This window comes from Calliphora vicina, chromosome 4 (assembly GCF_958450345.1).
Source record: "Calliphora vicina chromosome 4, idCalVici1.1, whole genome shotgun sequence".
Classification (NCBI taxonomy): Eukaryota; Metazoa; Arthropoda; class Insecta; order Diptera; family Calliphoridae; genus Calliphora; species Calliphora vicina.
The window spans coordinates 39,476,041-39,494,235 of NC_088783.1; the positions used below are offsets into that span (position 1 = coordinate 39,476,041).

General features: G+C 31.0%; 2 protein-coding genes across 3 annotated transcripts in view; both read right to left on the reverse strand.

The window, feature by feature from the left end:
• LOC135956515 (uncharacterized) overlaps positions 1-18,195 on the reverse strand; it is a 145,524-nt gene that overhangs the window by 40,929 nt on the left and 86,400 nt on the right. The window lies entirely within an intron of this gene.
• f (forked) overlaps positions 1-18,195 on the reverse strand; it is a 91,347-nt gene that overhangs the window by 25,906 nt on the left and 47,246 nt on the right. For both annotated transcript variants that reach the window (XM_065507041.1, XM_065507042.1), the window contains exons 4-7: positions 7,123-7,305; positions 5,817-7,010; positions 4,727-5,249; positions 4,236-4,562 (exon numbers count right to left, since the gene is read on the reverse strand). In XM_065507041.1, coding sequence (XP_065363113.1) covers positions 4,236-4,562; positions 4,727-5,249; positions 5,817-7,010; positions 7,123-7,305 — 2,227 coding nt within the window. The remainder of the gene's footprint in view (positions 1-4,235; positions 4,563-4,726; positions 5,250-5,816; positions 7,011-7,122; positions 7,306-18,195) is intronic.

Below are 18,195 nucleotides of genomic sequence, written 5' to 3' on the forward strand. Positions count from 1 at the left end.
ATGGGTCAAAAATATATTAATTGTGATTGAAATCAAATTCCGTTTAAATTATTTTAATAAATAAACGTTGTAAATAAAATTTCAAAATTTTGCAAATTATGGATTAAAATGTTCATTAAGGTGGAGCGATAATGTATTTCAATGGAATAGCGATATAAAGTTGCCTTTTAATGAGTAAGTTAAACGTACGAAAGATTACGTACCTATTTTGATATTTTGAGCTGCCCCAACACAATTGAAAATCAAAAAATTGCCTATTTTTCATATGGTCATTAAGCAACCTAATACTTTATAAACCTTAGTTTATGTTGAATATAAATATAATTATATCCAATAATTAAAAAAAACACATTTTTACTGGAAAAACTAAATTCATATTTCATACGTTCTACAACCCACGTATGCCAAAGTGGGTATTTTTATACCCAATCCACAAAATCGTACTTGTAGCTTAGGAAAGTTGGCCTAATCACTTGGTTATTTTTTTTATTGATAGAGGATATCCAAGGCTACTAGACATAAGGAGGACATTGGGGACTTCCACTCCACCCAATTTATAGAGCCATTTATTTTTGTATTATTATAATGATGCGGGGCAACTCTATATATACGATCTACCAAATGAAATTTTTTGTGTATATTTAGGAGTTAAAAAAGCTGGTATTCCAAAGCGATTACCAAAAAAAAGAAAAATCGATCCACCCTAATGTTCATAAACAAGCTTTTTATTTGTTTACCGATTTTTAAAAGGAAACCGAACTATTTGTAGGAAATTTATATACATAAACATAAGATCACAAAAAAGACTGTGAAAAGACCAATCAATTTATTGAAAAACAATGTACCGACAACCATAATCAAATATCAAAACAAAAATCTACAAATATTCAACATATTCCAGGTAGATTCATAGAATTATATATATTTTTATACCCACTATAAAAAATATGATATTGTTCAGGTCAATCCATTTGAAACTTATCGAAATATTGGTCGTAGTACCAAAAAGAATATATGTATATTCCTGGGTCCTCACGATCTATGTCCCCTGATCCAAATTAACGACAATTTTAAGCTATATACAATTCAACTTCGAACGAACCTTTTGAACACTCGCCTTTCAACGAGTGATACAGATGTAGAGAATTTTCCCTTTCTTCAGGATTTTAATTTATTTTCAAGTAGAGGACAGATAAAAAATCTGGGGATTTTAAAAAATGTATAATTTTTCCAATTTAAATATTTTTTTCTTTTTCTTAACTATTTCATTTAAAAATTTATTACGAATTAATTCCATAGTTCTTCAAAGGTATTGAATTTGAGAGTTCATTCTTTAAAGGCTTAATTCCTTATTACAAAAAAGCTTTAAACAAGTTTTGAATCATTAAATTTTTCTTCAATTCAAATCTATTACAAAAAGTCTTGAGTTAATTTTTTTCAATTGTTTTTGTAAATGATTAAAAGAAAACTAAAATCAAAACTGATTAATTCAACCCACATTTTAATAAAACTTTTAACTCATTCAATTCGTCACAGTTACGACATTTCGTTTTCGACTTTGTTAACAGAATTTTACAATTTTCAAACGATATACTTCGAATATTTGAAATTTTGACTAAAAAATAAATTAATAAAAATGTTTGTGATTTATAAAAACCAAATTTGTAAATTTAGTAAATTTTATAAAAACCAGTATTGATCTAAACTAACAAAAATATTAATCATTCAAAGGATTAATTAAAGGCTTAAGTTTTCGAATCGAAAAAATTTTAAAAATTCTGGTAGTCATTCAGTTTTTAACAGGATGTTCTGGTTAGGAATGTTCGAACCATAGAGAATAGACATAGAGTGGAAACTCTCCTGTCAAAGACCTAGAATGTATTAGTAGAAAAAACTATGTGAAAACAAAAACAACACTCGTATGTGTGATTATTTTGAGTAATTTTTTTGTTTGAGTTTTTTTCTAGTTTCCGCTCTATGTTCTTTATGGTTCGAACTGAATACATTAAAAGTACAGACACAGTAAACGATTTACTAATACTCGTCCAGTGTTTATAAAAAGTTTATAAATATTTCGAATGAAAAGTTTCTCACATACAATACAGACACGAGGTACTGCTATGAATTAATTCAACGATAATAGCATTTGAATGAAGTTAAATAATTTCTTTTGTGGTTAGGCTGAATAATTTTAAGACAATTCGATCGAATGAAAAATGCGAATTTATTTAAAATATTAAATCATCATTGATTTGAACTCTTAACCATTTCAATGAATTTATGACGAATTACTTATATAGTAATGAATAGTACATAGTGCTGAATTCATTCCTTTGAGAATTCATTCTTTATTGAATCTCTAAAGTTCTTTATTTCAAATCCATTACAAAATAGCTTAATAAAATGTATTGAATAATTAAATTTATCTTCAAATAATACAAATAAGCTTTATAATTTCTTTGTAAATGATTAAATACAAAACAAAAACAAGTAAGAAAGTATGGTCGGTCAAGCCCTACCATATAATACCCTACACCGAGTAAATGAGCAAAAACATTTTTCTTTTAAAATATCAATAATTTATATTCGTGAGTGATTTTCGGAAGTGGGCCTTATACGGGAGCTATGACGAATTATGGACCGATCACCTTGAAATTAGGTCGTGTGATGTATGTCTACATGAAAGTCATTTATGTTGAATTTTGTGTGTATACTAACATTTTTAAGCGATTTATGCATGTTAAAGTGATTTTCGGAAGCGGGTCTATATGGGAGCTATGACTAATTATGGACCGATCGTAACAAAATTTGGTGACATGAATTTTGTATATATGAAACTTATTTGGAGCGAAATTAGTATAGATACATATATAAATTATGACCGATAAAGTCCAATTTCGAGAGGACATTTGTATGGGGACTAGGTGAAATAATGGACCGATTTCATCCAGTTTCAATAGGCTTCGTCCTTGGGCCGAAAAATTATATGTACCAAATTTGATCGAAATATCTTTAAAATTGCGACCTGTACTCTGCGCACAAGGTTTACATGTACAGCCAGCCAACCATCCAGACGGACAGACATCGTTTAATCGACTCAGAAAGTGATTCTAAGACGATCGGTATACTTTGTTAGACCAATATTTCTGGGCGTTACAAACATCTGCACAAACGTATTATACCCTCCCCACTATGGTGATGTAGGGTATAACAAATTGAATGCAAAACAAGTAAATTAGCTGCATTCGGCTGTGACGAATCTTATATAGCCTTCACCAAATTATAAATTATTAATTTGAAGTTTGAAAAATTCTTTTGTTTAAATTTTTACAGATTTTGATCCTTTGTAGGTCTGAATGACTATGGCATTATATACCTTATAAAGGTCTTTGAAATATCTATCATCAAATATCTATATTGTCTATATTAATTACTTAGTAATTCAGATATAGATCAAAAAGAGGAAAAATTGGAGGTCGTGGTGGTTTTTTCCTTATATATCAGCCATTTGTGGGCCGGTTTTATATAGCAACCAAATCGGGACTATAGCGGATATACTGATGTATGAATCATGTATGTAAATTATTTGGTAACTACGAAAAGTTGATTTCAATATACATACGGACCGTCCAACATGGCTATATATACCCTTGCCACTCATCGTGAAAGTGTTAAAAGTATTTTAGGATTTTACCAAGAATTAAATCATTCAAGGGTTGAACGAATTTTAATGTGAATTAATTAAACAATGAATTATTGAGTATGCTTTGTTCGTTCTAACACGATTCCCTTTTTGATACCCAAAATTATCATATCTCAGTTCCCCAATCAGTTCGATACCAAATCAACCCGATGAACGAATCCATCTTCCGAATCATCAGCGATAGATTCATTAGCTCACGCATAAATGAACTGCTAAATATCGCAGTCCTAAATCCTCCGATTTCTACTCGTCCTCATAATGACAACTTCTACAGAAGTCATTAAAATGTAGAGTTAGCCTAAACCTAATCTTCTTCCGAATTTGCGCCCAACCTGTTGTGTTGGAAGTTTCAAGTAAATATGTATGTAGTTATGTCAACTAGTCATAAACATGACAGACCTATAAATGATAAATTTTAACCATATTTGTGTGTTTATAACAATTAAAAGATACTCGTATTTTATCTAAAGTTATGTCGTAATCACCATAAAAAAGGGGCTAAAATATATATAATATATTCAACGTTACTCACCTGATATAGTTGACATGGTACGATTGTGATTACCACGCACCAACTCAGATGGCCTAAGAGATGGTTCTTCAACAACTTCTAAACCAGAATCTGAATCCAAGCCAGTGTCGGCATGCAAATTATTGTTTGAACCACGATCACAAGAATTCAATGAATTCGAATGTTCCAATTTCATATTGATTTTTTGATTGTTGGTATTGTAAATAAGTGATTGGTGCTGTTGTTGTTGATGATACTGTTGCTGTTGCTGTGATTGCTGCTGTTGTTGCTGTTGGTTAAAAGGAGCCCGCAGTGGTGGAGGCAAAGGAGGTGGTGGTGGACCATTTACTGTACAAAACCGAAATAGAAATACATTTTTAGAAATTGAATTTAGAACAATATGAAATCGAAAAAAAATGTGTTCTACTTTTTCCAAATAAACAATTCAAGAAATGCAATGGCAAAAAGTAGTTGTTAATATCTATAGCAGCTATATACAAAGCTATACTTACCAATTTGAGTATTTTGCATTGGAGGTGCTGAGGAAACTCGTTTCAAATGTCGATTATTATTGTTGTTGTTGTTGCTGCTGTTATTATTAATGCTGTTGTTGCTATTGCTGCTGTTATTCATATTGCTGGATGTGTTACTGTTAACACTGTTGGTGCTATTGTAAATATTTTGATTGCTGTTATTTACACTGGCAGCTGTCATATTGGGATTTGTGGCAGCCAATTTTGTATTGCTACCATAATGTTGGCCACTATTATTTCCATTGTTCTCGAGATTATTGCGTATGACAGAATTCTTATTGGTCTGCTTGGTGCGCTCTACCACATCTTCTGGTGGACACACACTTTCATAGGTGTCACTTTTGATGCCGCTGTTAAGTTGATTCTTTAAATTTACATTCTTTGCACTGTAGTTGTCCTTTGCACGCTGTGACACTGCTGCATCATATTTGCCATGTAAGCCAATAATGGACTGCGATTTATTGCGATTAAGTACACTACTATCACGTTTGTTGTTAAGATTCTTTAAGAGAATTAAAAATTTATTAAAATATTTCGATTTTGTTAGATTTTATACTGAAATTTTCAAATATGGAAGATCCATCTCAAAAGGGAAAGCAGTCCGATTTTAAAGAAACTAACCACAGTTATTATGTATTGCAAGTGCTTATCAAAATAGAATGTTTGACTCGAGAATCTTTCCAGTCCAAAAATATGACGTCTTGAAAATTTAAAAAACTCCTTTAAATTATGAAAGGCAAATCAATGCCTGAATTTTGGTGCGGTTGTTCGGTGCAGAATTTCAGAAAGGGTATCGGGTCAATAAAGCTGAATTCACCCATGAGTTTCTGAAACATTTTTTGTTCGGAACAATTTTTTTTATATGTAGTTTGAAGTCTCTGTCAAAAATAGAACGTCAAACTACATATAAAAAAAAATGTTCCGAACAAATAATGTTTCAGAAACTCATGGGTGAATTCAGCTTAAGTCTATGATTTGATAAACACTTGCAATACATAATAATTGTAGTAATTTTCGTTAAAATCTGATGTTTTCTTTCCGCTTTGCAATGGATTCTTCCAATACTTACATGATTACTGTATTGTAAGACAACATCTGTACTTCGTGTGGATGATGCACTGGCCGATCTGGAATGTGAACCGCTATCTCGCGAACGAGAACGACCAATCATATATTTCTGTTGATTCTTTCTGGCATCCTCTCTTACCAAATATATGTCTTCGTAATCATGATCGTGAGCATTTGTAGTTGTGGTTGTGGGGGCTTTTGGATTCGGCCCATTGTGTTTGTTGTTTTTATGATTATTTTGATGGATCATCAAATTACTGGAACTGTTTGTTGTGGCATTGGCATTCGTTTTATTATTATTCAAAATATGGGACTGACTATAGTTTTTATTCTGGTTGTTGCTGTTGTGGAGTTGCGCCATCTGCTGTTGCTGCTGCAAGGGATCTCGCTGTGGCAATTGGGGTTGTGGATGATTTGTGGTGTGACGATTAAAACTGTGATTTCGATGTGGCTGAACTTTGGGTGAATTCATGCTGGAGGGTATGGAGACAGATTCATCTGAACCACTGCCAGCACCACTGGAACTAGAATGCACATCGGCCTGTATAGTTAATGCATTAGAACTGGGTGTTGAGTGGCTGGAGGAGGACTGTTTTGGATGATGATGTTGTTTGTGGGGATTTGAATGCTTAACACTGCTCGAATCGGAATCGAATAAATCACGTACACGATTGTACACCACTTCCTGGGGATCGTGTAGGAAAAACGAATCACCCGACATGCTGCCGCTAGGAGATGGTGGCGTATAGATGCCATTCATGCGCATGGGATTTACATAGAGGCCGTCATTATTGGGCACCAGCGAGCCATTGTAAATCTTTTCCGAAGAGCTTCGTGAGTGTTGTGATTGGGGAGCATAGAGGGAGTCGTTGGTTTTACTGCGTGCTCCCACAGTTGATGGCGGATGTAAGTAGAACGGTTCCTGATCTGAGCTCATTGATGATGATGTTTTCGATTTGATGGTATTGCTGCGACTGGTCTGTTTGCTGCTCATGGAATTGTTGCAACTACTGTGAGAGTTGTGATGACCCATTGCTGCATTATTGCCATTTTGATGCTGCTGTTGTGTTTGTTGCTGCTGCTGCTGTTGTTGTTGCCTATTTGTTGAGGTTGATTTGCCATGTCTTTGTGTAGCATTCTTTTCTCTGCCATTATAATCCACAGATGTTCCATGTTGCACCAATACATTAAGACACTAGAAGAATACAATGAAATTCAAACAAGTTGTTGCTGGTTAGTTTGAAAGTTGCCGTGTTTAAATGAGCTCAAACTCTTTTGTCTAATGCAGCTCAATCTTGTTTACTTACCTCAACTTGCTGGTTTTCTGCTGCATCATTTATGGGAGATTTTCCATATTTATCCAGTGATAATTTAGCTCCATGATTCAACAGCCACCGCACCACAGACAGATGACCACGTGATGCTGCAAAATGTAGTGGAGTAGCACCATCGCCATCACGTAAATTTGGATCAACCGCTTGATCTTGCACCTAAAATACAGATGGTAAAATAGTAAGAAATTCAGTTGCTTCAACAGAAGATTACAGTAAAATGAAAGATGAGCTAAAGACATTAGTCGTAACTCAAATGTGAGTGAAATAAAAAACTTATTGGCAGACACATAGGAATTTATAAAGTACGAAAATTTGTATGCCTGCATGCTGGTTGCAAACTAAATTAAAGAAAATGTTAGTGTCCAAAAGTTTTCTTGTTAATTGATTTATTAACGAGAAAATTATATGATGACTCAAAGAGAGCATGACATGTAAGAAGATTGATATTTCGCTAAAGATTTCTATAAATTTGTGTTTCTATTTTTCCCACATGAACAAGAATGTAGTAATGTAGTTTATCCATTGAATATATTGCTGAAATAGTTGTTGTAAAGGTTCCACTGTTTGCCAAGGGTGTTCACGTTTTCAAAATTAGTTCATGTTTTCGTTTGTAAACATTTTGAAACAAAATAGAGCTACACAACTACGTATGCGTGAATTTGTTGAAAGCACTCTGGGATTCTTCAAATTATAAAAGAATTTAATAAATAAAACGAAAAAACTCAGAAAATTTGTTCACGTTTCCGAGTTGTTCACGTTATTAGGAATTTACTTTTTCGCTGTATAGTTTAGTTTTTTAAGTTTTTTACCATTAAATGTGCTTTCCAGTATAATTACACTGTCCAACAGCATTTTTGGAACAGAATAGCGACCCTATAATTCTGAAATAAACTTATAGTCCAGCTGGTCTGAATTTTAGTTTACAGTGGGTCAAAATTTTAATTTTTTGATAGAAGTGAGCATTATACTAACTGAACAAAATGTTATAAGTTAATGTCTAAGAGAATTCTTATTGTCAGAGTTATATTGTGGAATGTTATGGGCATCATTTTTGTGAAAGATCTTAACCCTCTATCTCCTCTAATTTTGGGTCAATTTGACCCTTTTTTGGAGAAAATTAAAAAAAGTCCTTTCAAAAAGGACAAAAAGGATTAAAATATTCTACGAAAATTTTTTACGGAAAATTTCAGTGAGGGTTACCAAAGATACCAAAGTTGTAAATAAAGCCCTTTACGCTTAATTAGCGAAATTACACGCCACCTTGGGCCTCACATTTTTAAAAAAATCGCCAAAAATCTATTTATGATCCGAATAAGCTGATATTTAAAATATAAATAGTACTTGAGAAGATCTACTAAAAACTTACATACATATGTAGGTTATCACTTTTCGGTCAAGAGTTATTTAGGTTTATTTATTTACATATTTTTTTTAATTTTTTAGATATGTCGGGTCTATGGTGGTTTGAATTTTTTTTTTTAATATCATCTATATTTGCGATAAAATTTCGAATTCTATAAAAACAACTTGCTAACATTCTACAAAAATGATTTACTCAATATGCCCTTTCAGAATTATAGGGTCGCTATTCTGTTAAAATCAAAAAGTCTCAATTTGTTGGACAGTGTTATTAAAGAAAATTTAAAAAAAACATTTACGAATACGAGTGTCTAATTTCCTGATTATACGTTATTAAAAAAAATCCAAAAGTACCATTTGAATAAGAAAAAAAGTACCATAAGTCTCCCTTGGATTATCACCCAGAACTACAACTGCTTAATTTCCAATTTCCAAGTACATTATTATAGAAAGTTAAAAAGTACCATTCAAATAATACTACTAAGACCCCTATCCTTGATTCTTACTTCACTCAGAAGCATATCATCTAACTTTAATGTCGATAAGTTAAATAGATTAAAATATGTATAAAAATATCACTAGCAGAAAAAGTAAAAATGTCTCGCTGTCTTTTTTGTGACACAGATATGTTTCATCAATCTGTGTTTATTTGCTCAAAAAAAATATGTTTTAAAAAAGTACCAAACAAGTTACCCGGATTTGGCCCAATCTAGTTCCAAATATCACCCTGTTAGTTAATTTTTGTATGACTGGATACCCCAATAACAATTTTAGTATCATAATAAAATACTCATATGCATATCTTAATTTAGAGAAAAACTTATTTTGTCGAAAAAGTACCAAAATTAAATAAAAACTTTGAATTTCCAAAACATACCAAATTTATATTTGGTATTTTTTGATAAGAAAAGAATACAAATTACAATTTGTTTCTATGTTTATTGATTTAAAAAATACACAGAGTGCCCAAAATGTACCAAAATACAGTTTTTACCCGTTTTTTGTCCCAAAAGGTTTGAATTTCAAAAAGGTACACCTTTTTGCTCTATTTATAAATGGATGAAGATTCATTTTACATGTTTTATTGTATCTGAATTTGTTTAGAAGATATAAGGTTACCAAATTTAACCATTTTTACCCCTTAAACATTCAAATTTTCATTTTTTAGTGGATCTATACGAGGAGGGAGGAACACAAAGTCCAAAATGTATGCCTCTTGTTTCAGACATTTGGACTTTTCAGTTACTCTTTTATATATCGTTAGCTTAATATGCAAAAGTGCTAAGTTAGGATAAGTAGGATAAGCAAAAGTCCGCTGTTTCTATTATTTTTATTTTAATCTTTTTAAAAGTATTTTCTTCATTAAGTTCAACTACATACTATTTTGAAAACTTTACTTCCCAGCCTTCATCTAAATAAAGTTAAATGTGTTCTTGCTGAAAATATTGCAAAAAATCGTAATTCTAACATCATTAAATTTTTAATTAAAACAGTCAACTGATTAAATTGAATACTGTGAATACCCTAAACAATTAAAACCCCAATTGTACGCGTGACTAAGATTTAGTCTATTGGGAAAATTTAAATTTTTTTCCATTTTTTTTATTACTAAAGACCGTACACTAAAGTTTTCAGTTTCATGAAAACGAAGTTTTTTTTATTGTTTCTTAAACTAATGCAGTAAGTATAATGGAGTTAACGAAAATGAAAAAAACTCCAACGAAATTGTTTAAAAAGATGACTATAATTTAGTACAATTTAGAAAGGAGATTTTCAACTAACCAAATGAAGTTGGCAAATTGGTAATTTTAAATTTTACTTTATAAAATTGCTTACTATACACAATTTATTTAAATATATAAATTATTTAAAATTATATAGCTTTTATTTAAATGATTTAGTTTAAATATACAAATTATGTGTATGTTTGGTAGTGGCGGCCAATAAAAGCCGAAAAGTCATTTAATTATGGTTACTTAATAATTATTTTTGCCATCATGTATTTAGACTTAAGTGAATACCATAAAAAATAATGACTTAGTAATTTTAAAGTGAGTCTAGTCTACACGTTTCAGTTAAATATTTTGTTTCTAAATTTAAAATAAATTAGCATTACAATGGTAGCATTTGATCATAATTTTGTTGTTGTTTATATTTCTAAATATAAACAAACAAATCTATATTTTTGATAATTTTTGAGCCAAATTTTTGTTTAAACAAATAAATGTCATGGCATGTGGCTTGGTAAATTATAGAGATTTATTTTGAATTCTATTCAAATATTGTATTTATTATTGCCAATAAATGCAAAACTCAATCAATAGAAACCAGATCATCTGCTTTATGCAGGAAGTTGTAGTTTTTTTACTGCTGCAATTTTAAATACTACTACAACCTTGTTAAATGTAAATAGAAATATAAATAAATTATGAATGGTCAAAACCGGCCTTATAATACCGTATTGTATTACGGGGTGGACCGGACCAGTTTCAAAATTAATTATTATAAACTAGTTGACCCGCCCGGCTTCGCCCGGTAGCATTTACTAATGTTAGTTCTTCAAGTTTCACCAACCCACATACACCTGCCTGTTCTTATTTATTTGCTTTTTTTATAACAGTTGAGTGGACTCAAAAAAAAAAATTTCCGAGTTTTACCCGGAATTTTTGAATTTTTTTTCCTTTACAGACCATCTCCTGAAAATTTGGAATCGAATAAAAAAAATCAGCCAAATCGCTCCAACCGTTATCACGTGATGCCATTAAATATATGGACCATTTCATTTTTATATATATAGATGATTTGTCCAAAGTTTTGTATCCCTGCGCTGCAGTTTAAGAGTCAGACAATCCAAGGATCTCTGGGATTTTCCGCTCCATATACTTACCGATATATGGAAGATTTAGCTAGTGGAAGTCATGCTTTCCAGGGGCCGAATTACAGCATTCGACATCGAGTAAAACTGAAGAAATTTAGTACATTTTATTATAATTTCGATATGGAAATAATTTTTTTATACGATAGCTCATTCGATCACGAATGCGGTAATTCAGCCCCAGTATTTAATAAGAAGTCCTGAAGTTGAATTATTTAGAGTTAAGTTTGAAGGGAACTAAAGGCTGGGTTAGCCGACCGTAATGTAATGTAAAGGTGGGCAAATATTTGCTCAAAAAAGCGTAACCACTTTTTTTAGCACACATTTGTTTGACTGTTTTGCAAGAGAGAGCATCAAATAAAATAAAACTAAGTATTTTGTTTTAAATCATCCTAAGTAAAATAAGTTTTTGAAATAAATAAATGAATTCAAATATACTTTATTTAGTGGTTACGTCTTTTTCGTCAAATATTTGTCATGTGTGACCATATCTTAAGTATAATTAACGGATTATTTTTGTTGTGTGTAAAGGAGCTATAGCCGAGTTTAAGTTTTGATTTTAAACACTGGGATGAGGCGGATCCTCTTTTTTGATACAAGAGTCGGTCAAAAAGTCGGTGCATTTTTTAATGAAACACAGGTTTTTGTCTAAAAAATTATTTTATTTTTCTACTTGTTTATCCCTTCCCAAAAATAAGATTTGCCGAGGTCATCAAAGTAAGAATTTTGTGTGAGATGATTTCATCGTTATAGTCAAATCTCTTACCTCCGATACATTTCTTCAGGTTTGGAAACAAGTCGCTAATTCCGGAGAATAGGGCGGAGGGGATACATTTCGTAATCTAATTCTTGGATTTTTGTCATGAAACTGCGCACGTGTGTACCCTTTTGTGCAACCGATTGTTAGCAAATGCATTCTCATACCAAGTGATCATTCAAAATTGAAACCACTGAGCCTATGACTTTCACAATCTCTCGCACTTTCAATCTCCGATTGCCCAACACCATATCGTGATTTGTTTCAATTGTTTTGGGTTAGAGACCTCAACTGGGCCTCCAGAACGTTTGACAAAGTTGAAATATTCGTAAATAATACAAATCGTGTCGAAAATCTAAAGTTGCAACCTGCAGATCACAGTTGGTTGAAATAGAACTCTAGGTCCTAGGGAGGGATACTAATCAGTAGAGTAACAACACCTATCTTAACATAAGTCTATGAATATTATAAGAAAGAACCGGGAAGAAAGACCGTTGTTAAATTTTGTTTCCCAAAATATTCTTTTGATAATAATTGTATCTACTTTAACAGAGCAAGAACTCTCCTTGATATTGGGAAAACTATGTGGAATATGAATGAGCAAAGAGTTCAACAGTTAGAGTGACAAAAAAACCGGCAAATTTGAAAAACTGGTTTCCGGTTTAACCGAAAAAGTGTGTTTTTGAAAAAAATCGGTTAAACGGTTCCGGTTTTTGTCTTCAAAAAAACCGGTTTATATTAAATTTTTATTTAATATGAAAAAGGTCTCCTTAAATTTATTTTTATTTGTGGACGCTAATAGGAAATGTGTTAAGAATTGTGTAACTAAATCTTCGGAAATCTAGCATTTTTGAATTTAAAGTTCTATCTTTATGCAAATATTTTACGAAATATTGTCAAATGCTATAATTTTTTATAAAATAAATCAATATTTTTAAAAATGATATCAAAGTTTTTCATTAATATGTTTGATTGAGCTTTAGAAAATATATTTCATTAAAACCGGTTAAGCGTCTTACAAAAAACGGTTTGTCAAAAAACCGAAAAATTTAAAAACCCGAAACCAGTGGAGTTTATAAAGATGAAAAAACCGGTTGACCGGTTTTCGGTTTCGATTTTGGATACTCTACCAGCAGTCAATAGAATTATGCCAAATATTGGAGTAACTGTAATAATCTGTAGTGTAACAACACCTATCTTAGCATACGCTTTTATATTTCAATAGAACAAGAAAACAAACGTGATAGAACACTCCTTGAGATAAGGAAAACAAAAAGCCATTTGTTAGAAAATATAGAGGACATACTTAACAAGAATTTGAAGAATTTGAATGGGACGCAAGCTAAAAGAGTTTAATTATCATTTCACTCAGTTTCTGACAGACCATTGGGATATAAAAGTTATTTTTATAAATTCAGCCACGATGAATTACGAACTGCCCAATATGTTTAGCTGAAGAAGATGAAGATTGGTGTCGCAATACTTAATCGAATCTTCAATAATGAAAAACGATTTACATAGGGTTCTAAAATCCCTTAAAAAAATAGAGTACTTCAACCTATCCGAATATCTAAAATGTTTAAGGATGTTTCTGATACATATATTTAAGACTGCGTTGGGATCTTCTAAATAAGGCTATATAATTAGATTCTATAGTTAGTATATTCAATTTCCTGTTTAATTTGATACGAATATCGTGTTGCCATAGGTTAGTTAACTGAAACAATATATTCCAAAATTAATTTGCTAACTGCTGAATCTTATCATTACTAAACCGTTATATAAATTACATCTTTATTTAATTTTATAGTTTCTATTGTTCAATAAAGATTGACAGAAAAACAAAACAATATTTAAATGCTCTAATGTTATACACGAGTACTCCGGTACATGCACTAATTGACAGTTTTGTTTCTTGTCAATTTGTTTACAGGATGTGCGTACAACTGTAGTTTTTTTTGTGGCTTCCTGTATTACATATGTTGTTGTAGTTGTTTTTCTTTTGTATAAACCGTTAAGTTTACTAAAGTTTTTCTAAACATTGATTAACATATTGGAAAATTCTAAACATTTTTTTTATTTGTATGTATTTCTTCTTTAAATTTTTAGCACGAGACCATTTTCCAAACAGCCACCGGTTTTTCGCCAGTGCTTTAAATCTAGTTTTTGAGTGGAATTCTTATAGAGCTTTTTATTTGTGCATAACCTTGACATGTGGTTAGAAGAAAAAAAAAAGAATTTGCAAACTAGATTCGTTGTTCTCAATTTACGGAAATAATTTAAAAGATGTTTGCTACCAGATAAAAACGAACAAGAAAACTGAGAACATGAGTATTTATTTAGTTTTTTTGGTTTCAACGTGTGTCCCGTTTTTGTGAATTCGATTGTTTGGAAAACAAATGTTTATTAGGGTGGCCCCAAAAAAATGTTGTGGCTGTTCCCAATGTAAATAAAAATTTAATTCATTCACAAATTTGTATTTTCTGAAAGCCTACTCTACGATCATTTTGCAATCGGAGTAGTAGTTTAGAAGATTCAAATATATTACCACTGTGTGACGCCAGGACAAACATTTTGAGAAATGGTCTCCTCATTTAACCTAAGCTTTAATTTTAGTTGGGAACATCTACACTAGGGATATAACTAATTTTGGCAACATTTTTGGCATACCACCACGTGATGGCGAATGTTGTATAAATAAAGAAAATCATTTTTTTAGGTCATTTGGAATCAAAAACATCACGCACAACACCAATTTCTAAAATAAACCAAATTTGTTCTCTGAAAAATTTTTTTTTCTCTGAAAAATTTTTTTTTCCAAGTGTGAGGAATACTTCCCTATCTTTTGAAGTATGTCCGCAGCTATTATTAAAATAAAATATATTGAATTTCAAAATAATTGAAAATATGTAATGAAAAACTTTATTGCGTTTCGCACTTTTTCAACCGCGAAAAAATTATACCGTGGATTTTCATATCTTTTAATACTCTATTCGACTATGCTATGTCAATTCATATTTGCAAAAAATGTAAATAGTTATATCTAGGGGGCGGATTTTCATGCATTTATTATTGGAAAATATGCTTCAAAAAAATCAAAATATGACTTAAAAAGTTAAAAAATATACACTTATATTTTTGTGCAGAAACATAAAATAATTAAGTATGGATTTCGGAATATCCAAAAAATAAACAACACTGTTCCCCGCAGTTAGGACTCTTTAAATTATACTAGGAATTAAACAATTAAAGTTCTAAAATTATTTTTAAAATAATTTTTCTTCTGAAAATAATAACTTATAGACGGTAATTATTAATAATGTCTGATTACTTGGCTGACTCCAATTTATATAATTTGGGTCATTTGATACGTATGTGATATTTGTAATGCAGAGAGAAGTCAATTGGTTACTTTATCCCATGTAATCTAGCGTAAAGACAGTTGTCACTTAAGTGTCTCTAAGTAATCTATAGTGTAGTCACTTTAAACGTTAATTGTGTAGTTCATTTGTCTCTTAGTTATCCAAAAGGGTCAATTAACCCTTTTCTAGTAATGTAACTAATTGTCACCCTAAATGATAGGTAAAATCACTAGTTCAGGACAGTCTCCTAGAACTGCTGGCAAATCTCTGTCAGGAGCGGTAATTGATTATGTGAAGTTACAAAAACTTTCGATAACGAAATCTCTTATAAATTGAATTTGCAATGAAAACAAATATGAATGTTTTCAATACATTTGAATGTATTATGCAAAATGCTTTGAAATGATACCTTCAATTACTGATGAGAAATTAAGAACTTAATGCAGTTTCTCGATGTCGAAAGAAGTTAGTCGATACATTTACTGCTATTTCTATAAAAAATTTGACAAAAAAACTTTTTGACAAAAAAACTTTAAATCCGCCCCCTAGTTATATCCCTAATCTACAGTAGTGTGAAGAAAACTCAAAAAAGGCCGTCAAACCCGATTTTTGGCAAAAACTCGACTTAAGCGACCTCTAAACCTCTTCCGAAAAATCCCAAAAATACTTTACCCTATAAGCTTTAAAATTATGCCATGAAAAAAACAACTCTTTTTGGGACACACTAATCTACACCTACCTTATTTATTATCCATATAGACGGAACCACCCTAATGTTCAAATAAAAAATTACACTATTTCTTTAAATAACACTGTCCAATAAATTAGGACTTTTTGATTGGAGCAGAATAGCGACCCTATAATTCTGAAAAGGCATGTTGAGTAGATCATTTTTGTAGAATAAACTTATAGTCCAGCTGTTCTGATTTTTTTTACAGTGAGTCAAAGTTTTAATTTTTTGATCGAAGGCAGCATTATACGAAAAGAAAAAAATATTGTGAGTTAATGTCTGAGAGAATTCTTATTGTCAGAGTTATATTGTGGAATTTTATGGTGATAATTTTTGTGGAAGATCTTAACCTCTCTTTAGAAGCCAATTTTCGAGAAAATCAAAAAAAGTCCTTTTAAAAAAGCCATTTAAGTATTAAAACATTAACTTACAACATTTTTTTCATTTAGTATAATGCTGCCTTCGATCAAAAAATTAAAACTTTGACCCACAAAAAAAACTCAGACCAGCTGGACTATAAGTTTATTCTACAAAAATGATCTACTCAATATGCCCTTTCAGAATTATAGGGTTGCTATTCTGTTCCAAAAATGCTATTGGACAGTGTAATTAATTAAGAGGAATATATTTTAATGCTGTTTTAATAAATGACAAATTTGAAATTCGGACTCAGTTGAAAGAAAATATGCCAATAACTGTTGGTTTGTTTATTAATACTGTCTAAGCATGAAATAGAAAGCTTTTTGAAAGCTACAAGATCTAAAACTCACTTTTAAACAAATTGTTCTATAGCATGATTTTATGCGATTTGACTCACTGTGCGTGCATTTACAAACAGTAATTTTTAAAGTTATACTTCGAAATTTCATATGGAAATACAAGTTTTGGAATATAGTAAAAGTAATATGAACCAACCAATTTCAAAATGAAATTGTCAACACTTTATTTCATAAATTAACTATCAAAAATTTTCTCTCATTAATCTGGCTTTAAAACATTCCCAATAAACAAAGCCTGGGAAATCAATCCATAAATGGAAACGAATTTTTACCGTTAGCAACATGCTAACTTGTACACAAGCAACTAACAGTTAATAGAATTGTTAAACAAGTTGGTTAAAATCTAAATGGAAATCGCATTCAAATGTTTAAAAAGCCAACGCAGAATTAAATAAATGATTACAATTTATTTTTTTTTCAAAACCAATATGCTAATAATTTCCACTAGACCAAGTGCATCCAGTCAACTTTTTTTTTTGGGCACTTGAACTTACAGTTGCACACATGTTGGTTGACACTGGCGAGTGAGAAAACAGTTAAAAAATCTAGACGGCGGCACATGTTTTAATACTGGCTCCAAAAATACTAATATGAAATTTAACACAAAAACCTGTGTAGTTTTTAAGACCATACTTGTATTTCGATTTAGTCCACATTGTGTTTGTGCTATTGTAAACACGCCTTTTGTAAAACATTTCTGGCGTAAAATTAATGTTAATTGCGGTCTTATGTTGACATTTTTAGAAATGAAATTGGATTAAATGTTTGACACTGCATGTTAATTTCGAGAAAGAGATTTTTTGGAAAGATTTCTCAAATTTTTTCAGCAATGTCAGTTTTTTTTTTGTTGATTTATGCATTTAAATCTGCCACAATGATATGTGATAGTACCGTATTCAAATGCACTATGTAAATATGTTAAATTAAATAAAATTTTAAAATTTTTTTAATTTTATAATGACCCTGTCCCAAATAGAAATCAAGTGAGCCTACATATATTACAAAAGGACACATAGAGACAATTGACACCCCAATAGATTACTTCTGGTGGGTAAAATAACAACTTTATAGAATAATAGGTTTAAAGTGGCTACACCTTAGATTACTTTGAGACATTAAAGTGACAATTAACTTCACAACAGATTACTTGGGATAAATACAGTAACCAATTGACTTCTCTTTAT